This window comes from Rattus rattus, chromosome 9 (genome assembly GCF_011064425.1).
Source record: "Rattus rattus isolate New Zealand chromosome 9, Rrattus_CSIRO_v1, whole genome shotgun sequence".
Classification (NCBI taxonomy): Eukaryota; Metazoa; Chordata; class Mammalia; order Rodentia; family Muridae; genus Rattus; species Rattus rattus.
The window spans coordinates 17206707-17219487 of NC_046162.1; the positions used below are offsets into that span (position 1 = coordinate 17206707).

General features: G+C 47.3%; 1 protein-coding gene across 1 annotated transcript in view; it reads left to right on the plus strand.

The window, feature by feature from the left end:
- The first annotated feature begins 2803 nt into the window (after positions 1-2803).
- The window catches only part of LOC116908584 (coronin-7), a 65793-nt gene continuing 55815 nt past the window's right edge, over positions 2804-12781 (plus strand). The window contains exons 1-3 of the mRNA XM_032911801.1: positions 2804-2988; positions 5334-5430; positions 6500-6574. Coding sequence (XP_032767692.1) covers positions 2929-2988; positions 5334-5430; positions 6500-6574 — 232 coding nt within the window. The 5' untranslated portion in view covers positions 2804-2928. The remainder of the gene's footprint in view (positions 2989-5333; positions 5431-6499; positions 6575-12781) is intronic.

Sequence of the window (12781 nt, forward strand, 5' to 3'; positions counted from 1 at the left end):
AAGAACTACCAATCAAGCGGAAAGCAGTTACAGAGCTATTGTAAAGTGCATGGAGAGCTCCTGCGATAGCCTCGAGTCATTGATGTGAACGAGGAGCATCTCGGTCAAACAGGGAAGAAGGCGCAGGGGCTGAGAGGGAACAAGAGTTCCTAGCATGCGCTCAGCAGCAAATGCATCTAAATATCCCCAGCACAGTGACTAAGAGCAAGAACTCAGGAAAAAATGTTGGAGCTCCTCCTCTCAAGTCTTAGTCTCTGCTGTATGCACTATAAAAACTCCTTCCTTAGAGGGCCCAAGCTAGTCTCCAACTTGTGAGCTCAAGCCAGCCTCACACTCACTCTTGAAAACTGCTAAGACTACAGATGGGCACCACGGAGCCTTGCAAGAATCATTTGTATTGGAGCTAGAGAGATGGATCTGCAGGTAAGAGTTCTTGCTGCACTTCCGGAGAACCTGGCTTTGATAGTCTGCCGTTCTAACGAAACTGTCTCATAAGTTTCTGCTGCTACTAGGAAACTTTCTGATGCCAAGGTGGACTACATATTCTGTTCTGTTCTGTGCCCCTGGAAACCAATCATGACAGAAGTCAGTAGAACTGTTTTGTAAGTTTGGGCCTGAACCAGCTACCCAGCGGCACTTCCTGCACCTGTGTATAAGCTTTTATGGTCTACGCTGCCCCTGGGATGGACCCCAACATAAGAGAGACACCCACACCAATATAAGAAACTATTTGGAATAAGATTTCCATTCCATTTCTTGGGAATAAGAAGTCCCAAGACCTTCCTGGGAACTGACATCCTACTTGGCAGAAAGAGACATGTATGTGGGTAAATGACATCCTGGTTGACAAATTAAGACATGAATGTTAGACAAGGCAAGTTCCTGCCACAGTTGAACACCCCAACCCATGGAAACAGGATAAATGTACAACAAAGACATTTTCCTAAGGAAGTCTCCTATCCCTGAATCCTGATTGGCGAAATAACTTGGCACAAATGTTTATAGATTTTTAAACCCTGTAGGATCTTAACTTGGGGTCATGGTTCAGTTCCTGAATCTGAACCATGGTCCTAGTGGACCAGTCCTGGGGTCTATGCTCAATAAACTATCCTGTCTGACTGAGATGGGTGTCTGTGTGGTTTGTGAGGCTACTCCTGGACCCCGACATTGTACACATACAGATGAGAAGGCAGGAATACACACGTGAACAAAAGTGGATGTCTCAGCAGTCAAGAGCACTTGTTCCTCCTTGTTCTAGAAGAAGACCCAAGTCTGATCCAGCACCCAAGTGGCAGACCCATGTGGCAGACTCCTGTGGCAGACCCATGTGGCAGCTCAAGACTCTTCACAACGCCAGAGGATCCAACAATTCTAACTCAGAGCAAGCACAATTACCCACTAGCCATCTTCCCAGCCCTGCCTTCTTTCTTTCTTTTACTGGCTCTTTTGGGATGAGGCTCACTTAGTATCTGAAGCTGGCTTACAAGTCACTACCAAGTCCATGCTGGCCTCAAACTTGTTAGGTATCAGAGTCTAGCACTGAACTCCTGACCCTCTGCATGTATCTCCCTGGTGCTAGATTTACAGATGGCTAGGATAACTGTAAAGTTTTAAAAATGTTTTTATTTTATACGGATGTGTGTTTGTCTATGTGTCTATCTGCAACGCATATGTACAGTGTCCTTGGAGACCAGAGAGACTATTGGATCCCCTCGGACTGGAGTTACCGGCAATTGTGAGCCACCATGCGAGTGTTGGAAATGGAAGAAGAGTCCTCTGGAAGTAGAGCCAGTACTCTTAACCGCTGAACCATCTCTCCTAGCCCCCTGCCCTTCCTCCCATGTTATTGGCAGCACCAGCAACCTCTTATTCCTTCTTTTCTCTTTTTTTCTTTTCTTTTTCTTTTTCTTTTTCTTTCTTTTTTTTTTTTTTGACATAGGGTCTCTTTTTGCAGTTCAGAACTATGTAGACCAAGGTGACCTTGAACTTCTGATCTTCCTCCTCAGTGCTGGGACTACAGGCCTATGTCACCGTGCTGAGCAGGCACCCAGGGCTTCGTACATGCCTGGCAAACACTCTACCAACTCAGCTACAATCACAGCTAAAATCACTTTTAAGGGGAAAAATGAGGCTCATAGATAATGGGAACAAAGCTATATGTCACTTGGCCATCATCATACACTCTAGTGTGGAAAATACTGCATTATAAAATGTGGATTTCTAGCAGGGCAGCAGTAGCACAAACCTTTAATCCCAGAGCCTAGGAGTCAAAGGCGGCGGATCTGCCAGTTCGAGGCCAGCCTGGCAGCCTGGTTTTCGGAGTGAGTTCCAGGACAGCCAGAGCTAAGAGAAACCCTGACTAGAAAAACAAAACAAAACTCAAAACAGAGGGAGGGAGAGAGAGGGAGGGGAAAAGGAGGGAGAGAGAGGGAGATTCTTAGTGGTCCTTATCTCTTATGGGCCCCGGGGCTTGTCCTCAGTTTTAGTCTAGTTAATTCTCTTCTGCTACTTGAGGAAGTAGATAGTGGGATAGAGTGCACCCAGGTCATTGAAAAACCTCAGGGACCAGTATTGCAAGTCTAATCCTGAAGCAATTGATGTGCGGTTCCTTCAGTAGGACAGCTGAGTCTCACATGACCTCCGGCCAGTGCTGTAGTTCCTCAGGCATCAGGGCGTGATTTCTCAGAGTGTCTTGGCAGCTATTGGCTGGGAGGCGGGGCTTCAGCCCGTCGCGCCGAAGAAGGGCGACGCGGGGCGTGTCCAGTGGGCCGCAGGCGCTTCTGATTGGTTATTATCACATAGGGGAGTGTCATCAAGCTGCAAGCTGCTGAGGCGGCAGGCTGCAAGAGTCCAGGGCGGCTTTTCATCATTCACCTGAGATCCGACGCCCCTCGTCCTCAAGCCTGCGCTAGCTCTGTCCCAGCCGCCATGAACCGCTTCAAGGCGTCCAAGTTTCGGCATATGGAGGCCCGGCCGTCCCGCCGAGAGGTGAGCCCGGCCCGCGGACCTAACTCCCTGGCTCCTGGTCCCGGATGACTGCCATTCCCCGGTGCCTGCCTGTGCAGTAACACACCCTGGGCTGCAAAGACCCTCACTCTGCCCTGCCCCGATGTGTCTACCCGGAACTTCTCCCTTCAGATGAACCCCATAGTCCAGGCCGCCCCTTCATTGCTCTGAGGACAGAGTCCGGAGCTCTAGTGACGCGCCCTGGTCGTTGGGTGATCCCGGAGGTTGGCCTGGCTGGTTCGCCGCCCCCTGTTACCCCAGGAGGCCTCGCAGCCCTCCCAGACGCGACCAGGCCTCTGCTTCCGGTCGGCCTTGCTGGGAGCCAGGCTGGGAAACTGCACACGCCGGTCTCCCCCTTCCTGCAGTCTAGATCACCCCTGCCCCGGCCGGGCAGTGGGAGAGATGCATCTCTTCCTTATGGTCTCCGTGAGAGGGAAGGTGTCATCTGGAGAGGGAGCCCCTAGGGCCAGGCAGGCTTCCTCCCTCGGGTTTCCGCCACTCTTCTTCCTCTGCTGGCGCAAGCTCTTCTTCCTTTACTGGGGTGATGCTACTATTGGTGGTTGGGGCCTAGAGAAGCTTAGATCAGGTGGATCCCAGATGAAGCGTCAGAAGGACAGTACACTTGATCAGGCACTGGTCTTTCTCCCCCTGTGTTATTCCAATAGTTGTATTTAGGAACTGACCTCTAGTGTCCCAAAGCAAGTTATGACAACCATGCTGTTTTCATTGTCTGGACGGTTACCCTTTCTGTACCTATTGTGTGCTGCCCAGCCTCTCTAGAACAGTGAACGTTGTGGCATTTCCCCTTCCCTGTGGCACTTAACAGCCTCTGAAGGAAGATGGTCAAGCAAGCACAATGTAAATATAGATGTACTGAAGGACAAGAACACACAGGGGTATGTGGTGGGCCATAATGTAAAGAAGTGGAGTTTAACTTAATAGCACTGTGGAGGACAGAGCCTGCGGAGGTGGAGTTCAGCTGAGGCCAGAAGGGTGAGAAGTAAGAAAAAAGCCAGTAAAGAAAAAGAAAGTGGGAGTGGGCAGGCTGTAAAAAAAAAAAAAAAAAAAAGGGGGGGGGCTGGGGATTTAGCTCAGTGGTAGAGCGCTTACCTAGGAAGCGCAAGGCCCTGGGTTCGGTTCCCAGCTCCGAAAAAAAGAACCAAAAAAAAAGAAAGAAAGAAAGAAAGAAAGAAAGAAAGAAAAAGAAAATGAACCCAGGGTGGACAGAGGCCATTAGCGTGGTTAGGAGTAGGGGGCAGTCCTTCCAGGGAAGAAGTTGAGTTTTGTTATGAGTACAATATGGAGCCATTGAAAGCTTGAGAGGAAGTGTACAGTGCTTAGATTTGGATTAAGGCTATTACTAAGAGTGCAGTAATGACTAGCGTCCGGGTCTGGAGAGACCTTCAGGGCTCTGTGCCTTCTTCCTGTGTGGACCTCCTTCTAGTAAACTAACCAGACAGGCCCACAGAATAAGGGGCCTCAGGAGCGCTTGGTCACGGAGGCAGGAAGGATTGCAGATCCCTGCTTTGACACTGACAGAGGAAATGGGGACCTTGGTGATCTCAGATGCAGGGTGAGCACTCTTCTCCTTCCCCACACGTGAGCTGTTAGCATTTCTGCCTTTTACTCACTCATCCAGGGGAAGAGCATGTTCTGAGGAAGCCACATCTTTCTCTTCTCCCTGCTGAGTGTGAATGTTCACAAGGGGTCCTTGGGCCCTGGGAGAGACCTCAGCAGGGTAGCCGCAGAAGTCACGCACAGCTTCTGTTAGATTGTCACTTCTTTGTCACCTTCCCACTCTTTGAACTGAAATACTGCCCCCAGAGACACAGGCAGTTCCTCTGACAGCCACCTCCTCCTCCTTATTAGGGAACTGATTTGCTAAATAGAGTCACCCTCTGAGCTACTTAGATTATTTCAAGAACATTTGGTATTTTTTTAAGGGACTGAGTGGGACAGACCCCCAAAAAATCCAAATATCTATCCAAAAAATACTTTTCTAATGGTGCTGCTTTAAGGGCTGAAGAAATGACTTTATTAGTAACCATGTTTGCTGCGTGCACATGAAGACATAAGTTTGATGTCCAGAACCTAAGTGATGGTGTGTGCTTATAATCACCCCACACAGAATCTGTGGGTTCTAGATTCAGGGAAAGACCTGGTGTCAGTCAGTCTGTCTGTTTGTCTGTCTGTCTCTCTCTCTCTCTCTCTCTCTCTCTCTCTCTCACACACACACACACACACACACACAGAGTTTTCTGAATTATGGCCCCATAGGCATGAGCAGAGACCTGACACTAACCATGTTTCCTATTCCTCATCTGCAGGCGTGGATCAGTGATATTCGTGCAGGGACCACCGCCACATGTGGGAACCACATCAAATCAAGCTGCAGCCTGATCGCTTTCAACTCTGACCGCCCAGGTAGGGAGGTCGACATGGAAGAAAAGGTTCAGACCTTATCGACATAGATAGGGTGAGGAAAAGGAGCAAACTCCATTCACCCTGGAGAGTTGGAGCGGCCTGGGCTGTGGGGAAGGACAGGCCTTAGACCCCTACACTCGGGTCAAGACAGCAGTCAGATTTTGCTTGCTTGTATGTAAACCATGGTGGTGGTTCTAGCCAGGTGGTAAAGAAAATGGTGTTTCTGTTTTCAGCCATCCCCACAGACCATCCCCCTCCTTGTATTTGGACCTTGAGGGGCTGGGATTGATCACAGGGAAGGTTTGAAAAGTCCTTGTGCCAGGGGTGATGCAGCACATCTGTTATCTCTGTACTCCAGGAAGTTGAATCTGGAAGCCTGTGAGATGCAAGCCAGCCTGAGCTACCCAGACCCCGTCTCGAAGAAACCAAAAAACTTAAAAAAACAGCAAAATAAAACAAAAGCCCTAAAATGAACCCTGTGTTAGTTGAGCGCCCTTGGCTGCTTGTGACAATGGAGACAAACCAACTTTAGCACAGGATAAATGCCTCTTCGGCTGACTTAGGGACTTTGGGCAGCGCTGGACCCAAAGCTTCTCAAGCTTCTATCCATTTGCTCTCTCTACCCCCAACCCCCCCATCCTATTGCTTCTTGATAGCATCTCACTTTATAGCCCAAGATGGCCTCCAACTTGCAGGATTTCTCTAGCCCCATCTCATGGGTGCTGTGACTATAGGTGTGAACCTATAGTCTCTCAACCCTGCTGTCTTGAGGCGCTGGCTTTCTTCTCTGGTGAGGATAGCAGGAGTACCAGCTGACAGCCCCAAGCAGACCTCTTCCACGATCTGTGGAAAAGAACACCTCCTTTTTCAGTGGTCTCTACATTCAGTGCAGATGGTTCAAGCTGGGGAAGAACGTAGGTCCCTTCAGTGTCAGGAAAAAAAGTGACAACTAGTAGAGGCTTTCAAGAGATCACATGGTTTGGGGTCTGGTCTCCTCTTGGAGTCCTTTGAAGGGAGATAAGTGACCACCCCTAAGCTCAAAGTGAGAACCTCTGTGTTTGTTTAACAGGTGTATTGGGTATCATATCTCTGGAAGACCATGAAGAGAACAAGAGGCATGTGACCTACCTTGGCTGCCATTCAGGTAAGTGATGCCTGATCCAGGAAGCCTGTAGCCAGGGATTCATACTTGGCCCTGTCGCCTGTGGCTTCTTGTCCTCACTGTGTGTTCTGCAAAGTCCTTGGGGTCAGAAGGCTGCACCTGGTTTGGGATTCTGGCCTGGAGGAGGGAAGGTGGATGTTCCAGTTCATCGGGGGCAGAAGGATGTGCAGTATCAGTCCTGGGCTCCTGGATATCTGTCCTGGGGACCAGACACACACCCCATATGGCTCCTGGCCCTGCATGTTCTCTGGAGTCCAGTGGCACCTCTCCTTTCTAAGCCCCCTTCCCAGCCACTTCCTTGAGTGGCTATGCTGAACTGCAGGGTAGAGATGGACCCTGACAAAGAACTTTTGAATACTGCAGCTGCTTCTGGGGGTCCCTGCAGCCTGCATGGTAGAATGCCCACTTTGGGGAACATTTATCATTATCCCCTAGGCATTAGCCTAGTTGGCTTAGTCTCCATAGCTTCAGTTGCTATGCGCTAGATCTCTTACTAAGGATCTGGGGTGAAGGAAGAGGGTACATCCTTACTCCTTCGGTAGGGTGGGTTGAAGGAGATCAGGAAGTAGGTTCTGCTCATTGTCAGAGTTCTGACAGTGATGATGATTAGGTTGGTAACAAAAGCCAAGATTCATGCAGAATACTCTGGGTGTTTTCCAATCTAAATTTGTTTGTTTGTTTTTCTTGTTTTCCAAGATAGGGTTTCCTTTGTGAAGCCCTGGCTGTCCTGGAACTTGCTTTGTAGACCAGGCTGGCCTTCAACTCAGAAGTACCCTTGCCTCTGCCCCCCCCCCCCCGCCCAAGTGCTAGGATTAAAGGTGTGCACCAACATGTCTAGCCCAGTCTAAATTTTGTATAATTTCTTTTTATGCACGTGTGTCTGCATGTAACATGCATGCCTGGTGCCTAAGGAGGCCAGAGGGTTGAGGTTGGTGTTACAGATGGCTGTGAGCACCATGTGGATTGGGAACTGAATCTGGGTCCTCTGAGAGAGCAGCTTGTGCTCTCAACTGCTGAACCATCTCTCTAGCCCACTAATCCAAACTTTGAAAAGGAGTTTTGAGCTGTCATTTGGATAGCATACGTAGACCTTGGTTTAAGCGGATAGTTGATTGTTTTAGGTTGGTTTGTTTATGTGTATGGTTGTTTTGCTAGCATGTTTGTTCCACATTCATGCAGTGCCCTTAGCGGCCAGAAAATGGTGTTGGATCTTCTGGAACTGGAGGTACAGAGGACGGTTAGCTGCCAGTTGTTTAAAGTTAGAGTTGTGGGTTCCAGTACCCCGTTTCTGAACATTTCTGTTTAACTGGATCCCCGTATGTTTAGTAGGAACCTCAGCAATCATTTAATTCTTTGCTTCCAAAGCAAAGATCTGCACATGGTTTTCATGGGCATAGCCATCTGGGGTTGGCAGGAAAGCAGGCAGGAAACGGTTGGACCACAGCCACCCAACCCAGTTCCTCCTAAGGTAGCACATCCAGCTGTACCTCCGATTGTGGAAGGCTGCTGGGATTCACCCCACAAATCTCTTTTTGGCTTACGCAGCTGGAGTTGATCTCTTTTTTTGTTTTTAAATTGGGGAGGAGACTATGGTGGTACAGGATGAACCAGAGCTAAAGGGATATCAGGGCTGGAGGAATGCAGTGGGGAGGAAACATGGAGGGTATCGGGTTGAAGATGGGGCTGTGGACAGAGCAACAAGCCAGCATCACCACAGCAGGAGAGGCCACTGCTGTCCCTGGGCTGTCAGAGGAGGCAAGGACAGTGGGATGGATGTGGACCGGGACCCTTAGGGCAACTCATCTGGATTTCTAGTCAGTGTGATGAGGCTGTATGTAGAACAGGCAGCTGGATCTAAAAAGAAATGAAACTGGGGTTGGGGATTTGGCTCAGTGGTAGAGCGCTTGCCCTAGGAGGCGCAAGGCCCTGGGTTCGGTCCCCAGCCCCGGAAAAAAAAAAAAAAAAAAAAAAAAAGAAAAAAAAAAAGAAATGAAACTGAGTCACACGGCTACACCTTTCCCGAGTCCTTGCACACACAGACCTCCCTGGATCCCCATGACAACCTAGCAGTTAGTGCTGCAGTAACATCCCAACTAGAAAAGTGAGGGTACCAAAACCTAAAGGGTAAGATGCATTCTCAGAAGCTCACAGCTGAAAAGGAGTGAGCTGACGGTTGGTTGCAGCCTTGCTTCAGAACCCGAGCTTGCCAGTGTGGTATCGTGCTGCCTTTCTTACAGTTGGAACTGTTGGTGCCCCTATTGCTCCGTTCCTCTGGCTGCTGGGTGGTCCAAGCAAGTGGTGTCCCAAGGTGAAAAGGCTTGAGGGCAGGGAGCTTCCAAAGGCAGGGGAGTAGCCAGGTCTAATGTGCCCAGGGTCTCCCATCACTGGTGCCTATGTGGGCCAGATGCCACTTAGTATCTCTAGGGCAGACATTGCCCCCTGTATCTCACTGAGTTACAGCCTTAACCTTTTTTTATAGTTTCCCCACTGTTTATTTTTGAGACAGCCTCTCACTAGGTTGCCCACACAGGCTTTGAACTTTTATTCTTTCTGTTCCAATCTCCCAAATAGCTAGAATTACAGACTTAAAAGGTCTATGCTACCAGCCTCAGCTCAGGGAGGGGTCAGAGGAGCTAGAGCGTGGTTACGTGAAAGAGCAGCCTGCTAGCAGGGCTCCTGCAAAGAAAAACTCTGAAGTCACCACTGCACCAAGGATACCAACTTGTCCACACACAACCACCCCAATTCTCTACTGATAGGGGGCTACTACTCCCCAGTCATTAACAACTTGGGGTGGTTCTCTCATAAGTAAAAAGCATCAAGAAGCAAACATGAGATCAGGCACATGTAGATACTGATTCTAGTTCTGAGTTTCAGGTTTTTTAACCCAAAATGTGGGTTATTTTCCTATCTATCTATCTATCTATCTATCTATCTATCTATCTATCTATCTATCTATCTATCATCTATCTATCTATGTATCTAGCTAGCTAGTATTTTGGGTTTTCTATGTGTAGCCCTGGTTGTCCTGGAATTCTCTCTCTGTAGACCAGGCTGATCTCAAATTCAGAGATCCACCTGCCTCTGCCTCCCAAGTGCTGGGATGGGTTGTTATTATTGTTAGTGGTGGTGGTGGTGGTGGTGGTGGTGGTGGTGGTGGTGGTGGTGGTGGTGGTGGTAGTGGCTAAAAGTGGGTATTCTAAGGTTGTCTTTCTAGAGAATTTAGAAATGGTCATAATTTAACAGGGAGGAATTTAACTAGAATTGATTGTATAGCCATAATCTCATTTGGTAGAGATCCTTATATTTGTTACTAAGCTAAAGTTAGGATCTTTTACATTGGTACAGAATTTATTTGATACAAGTTTAGATTTTCTTTGATATAAATTTCTTATCTACTTAAAAGTAATATCGGTACTCTCATATATAGGCATTTTGCCTATACCACACATTTAAGTATACAAGGCTTATCCCCAGTCCTTTACTGCTATTAAAAGACTAATCTGAGATGATTAAACACATGAGTTAAGGGCCAGATAGCAAATTCATGGCTCTAAGTTTCTTATTAGGAGTGCTTTCAAGATAATTTATTAGGATAATTAACAGACAACAGTCCAGATTACTTAGAGTTAGATGGTTTTCAAAAACATCAGAAATCTGCAAAACCTGACATTTAATGTTATTTATCTTTGTTGAGACATGTCTGCTCCTAACAGCTCCCCTCTGGTGGATTCACAGAAGAAATCGAACATCTCCACTTCCAGGTGGGGTGATGTATTGTGAGACAGCCACTGGGCAAAAATTGCCTCAATTCATCTACAGACTAAATACTGTCCAGAAAAGGGCACGTTACAGAATAGTTGACTGATAATTTCTGCCAAGCCAGAGTGATCAGCCCTTCAAAATTCTGTATTTCAAAAGTCTGTCAGATGATCCTAGGCCAGAAGGCTGAGGACTTGCTCTCAGGTGTTGAGACAGGGACTGTGCAAGTAGAAATCTTCTCTATAACCTGTCTCAGTTCTAGAAGCCATGCTAGGCTTCTTATATCTACAGATACATTGATCATTCTCAGATATCTGATGGGGTTGGAGACTGATTATAGTCTCACAGCTACCCAGGCTGTTTAACTCTGAGAATACAGATTTAATTGGATAGTTATTAGACAGTACACAAGCTAGCCAGGATATAACATGGATTTTAAGCCTTTCTTAAGCTGGAATAGATAACTAAATGTTTTGTTTAACTGATAAAATGTTAGACTGGGTATTAGGTGTATTTTATACTTTTAAATTACAAAATGATAATAGTTGTTCTCAGCTTATATTTGAGAGAAAAGTTTTTTTTTTTTTTATTAGACAGAAAGGGTGAAGTGTAGGTTGATGACATTATGCAGGTGAAGGCAGGTACAGGGTAGAACGAGGCCTGTCATTGTTTGAGAGGGAAGGATGGGTGGGAGAAAAGTTTTAGAGAGGCAGAGGAGGCCAGACCCAACTGGGAATGGGGGAAGCAGCTGAGAGAACATGGCGGCAGATGTTAAGATTCTTCTCTTCTTCTCTGCGCGTAGTTACAAGTTGTTATGACTATTCTTTTTTCTTTTTCTTTTTCTTTTTCTTTTTTTTTTTTTTTTTTTTTTGTGCTTGGGGACTGAACCCAGGGCCTTGGGCTTGCTAGGCAAGCGCTCTACCACTGAGCTAAATCCCCAACCCTGTTATGACTATTCTTAAGGGATGGGTGTGTACAGGTTTTGTGTTGTCTAGATGGGCAAACTATATCTTATCAATTGGATCAGAGGATATCGTGTGGTATGTTCTTTCATGTGGTGACTTAATTGAGTTCAAGAGAGTGTATGGCGGCAGGACGCACTGGGCCTGCCACTGAATTGGGATGTGTATGCCTGCTATGGTGGAAACCAGCCAAGAGAGCTGTGACTGAGGGCGGGGCAGCCCAACAGGGTGCCTCATTGGATGGCTCACAGACAGGACAGCGGTCAGAAAGTGATGGGGGCAGTGTGGAGCTGATGAGATAAATTTGTGCTAGTTCCAATGGCCCACTGGAGCCAGAACCAGGGACAGCGTGACCGCCAGGGTTTGTGTGGGAACCATTTGCCCCTTTTTATTTTTACTGCAACAGAGATCTTCCTGCCTCTGCCTCCCAAGTGCCAGTACCGGTGGTGGTAGTGGTAGTGGTGGGGTGTGTGTGTGTGTGTGTGTGTGTGTGTGTGTGTGTGTGTGTGTGTAAAAGAGAGATACAAGAGACAGAGTGTTGAGGTGCACATGTGCCACAGCTTGTATGGAGAGCACAGTATATGAGTACAGATAACAACTTTCAGGAATTGGATCTCCTCCATCATGGGTTCCAGGGATCAAAGTTAGGTCAGCAGGCTTTGCATGGTAAGTGCTTTTACCTGCAAAGGCATCTCACAGGCCCAGTGTGGGTTATTTTAAACCTGCTGCTGATCTGGGGAGATGACTGACCAGGTAGAGGCAGTTGTGTGCAGGCTTGATAGTGTGAGTTTAACCCTTGGGTGTCACCAAGGGACTGTAGTGAACTTACTCAATTGAGTTGACCTCTGACCTTCACATGCTGCCATGACATGCGCATGCCTGCACATATATACACATGCACTGACTAAAATAAATGCATTAAAATACAAATGTATATACATAACTACAACATATGAGAAAACAAGCCAGACTGGTGGCACATAAGTTTAATCCCAGCATTTGAGAAAAAGACACAGAAGAATCAGGAGTTCAAGGACACTCCCAACAATATGTATATCAGGTCCAAGGTGAGCCTGGACTGTGTGAGACTATCAAAAATAATGAGAGAGAGAGGAAAAAAAACACCTTCTTTTTACATGTTAATAACACAATGGATCTCAAAAACATAAGAAAGAAAGGCTGGCGAGATGGCTCAACGGTTGAGAGCATTTACTGCTCTTGCAGAGGATCCAGGATCGGCTCCCAGCATCCACACGACTGCTCACAAGTGTCTGGAACTCTAGTTCCAGGGAACCTAACATCTTTTGTCCTCTGTGGCCATCAGGCATGCGAGTGACGTACAGACGTACATGTAGGCAAAATGTCCCAGTAAAATTAATTTAAAAAGAAAGAAACAAACAAACAAACCGGTCTGAAAGTACCATGCTGTACTGTGTGAGTCTCCATTAAGGCACAGAGTAGGGCC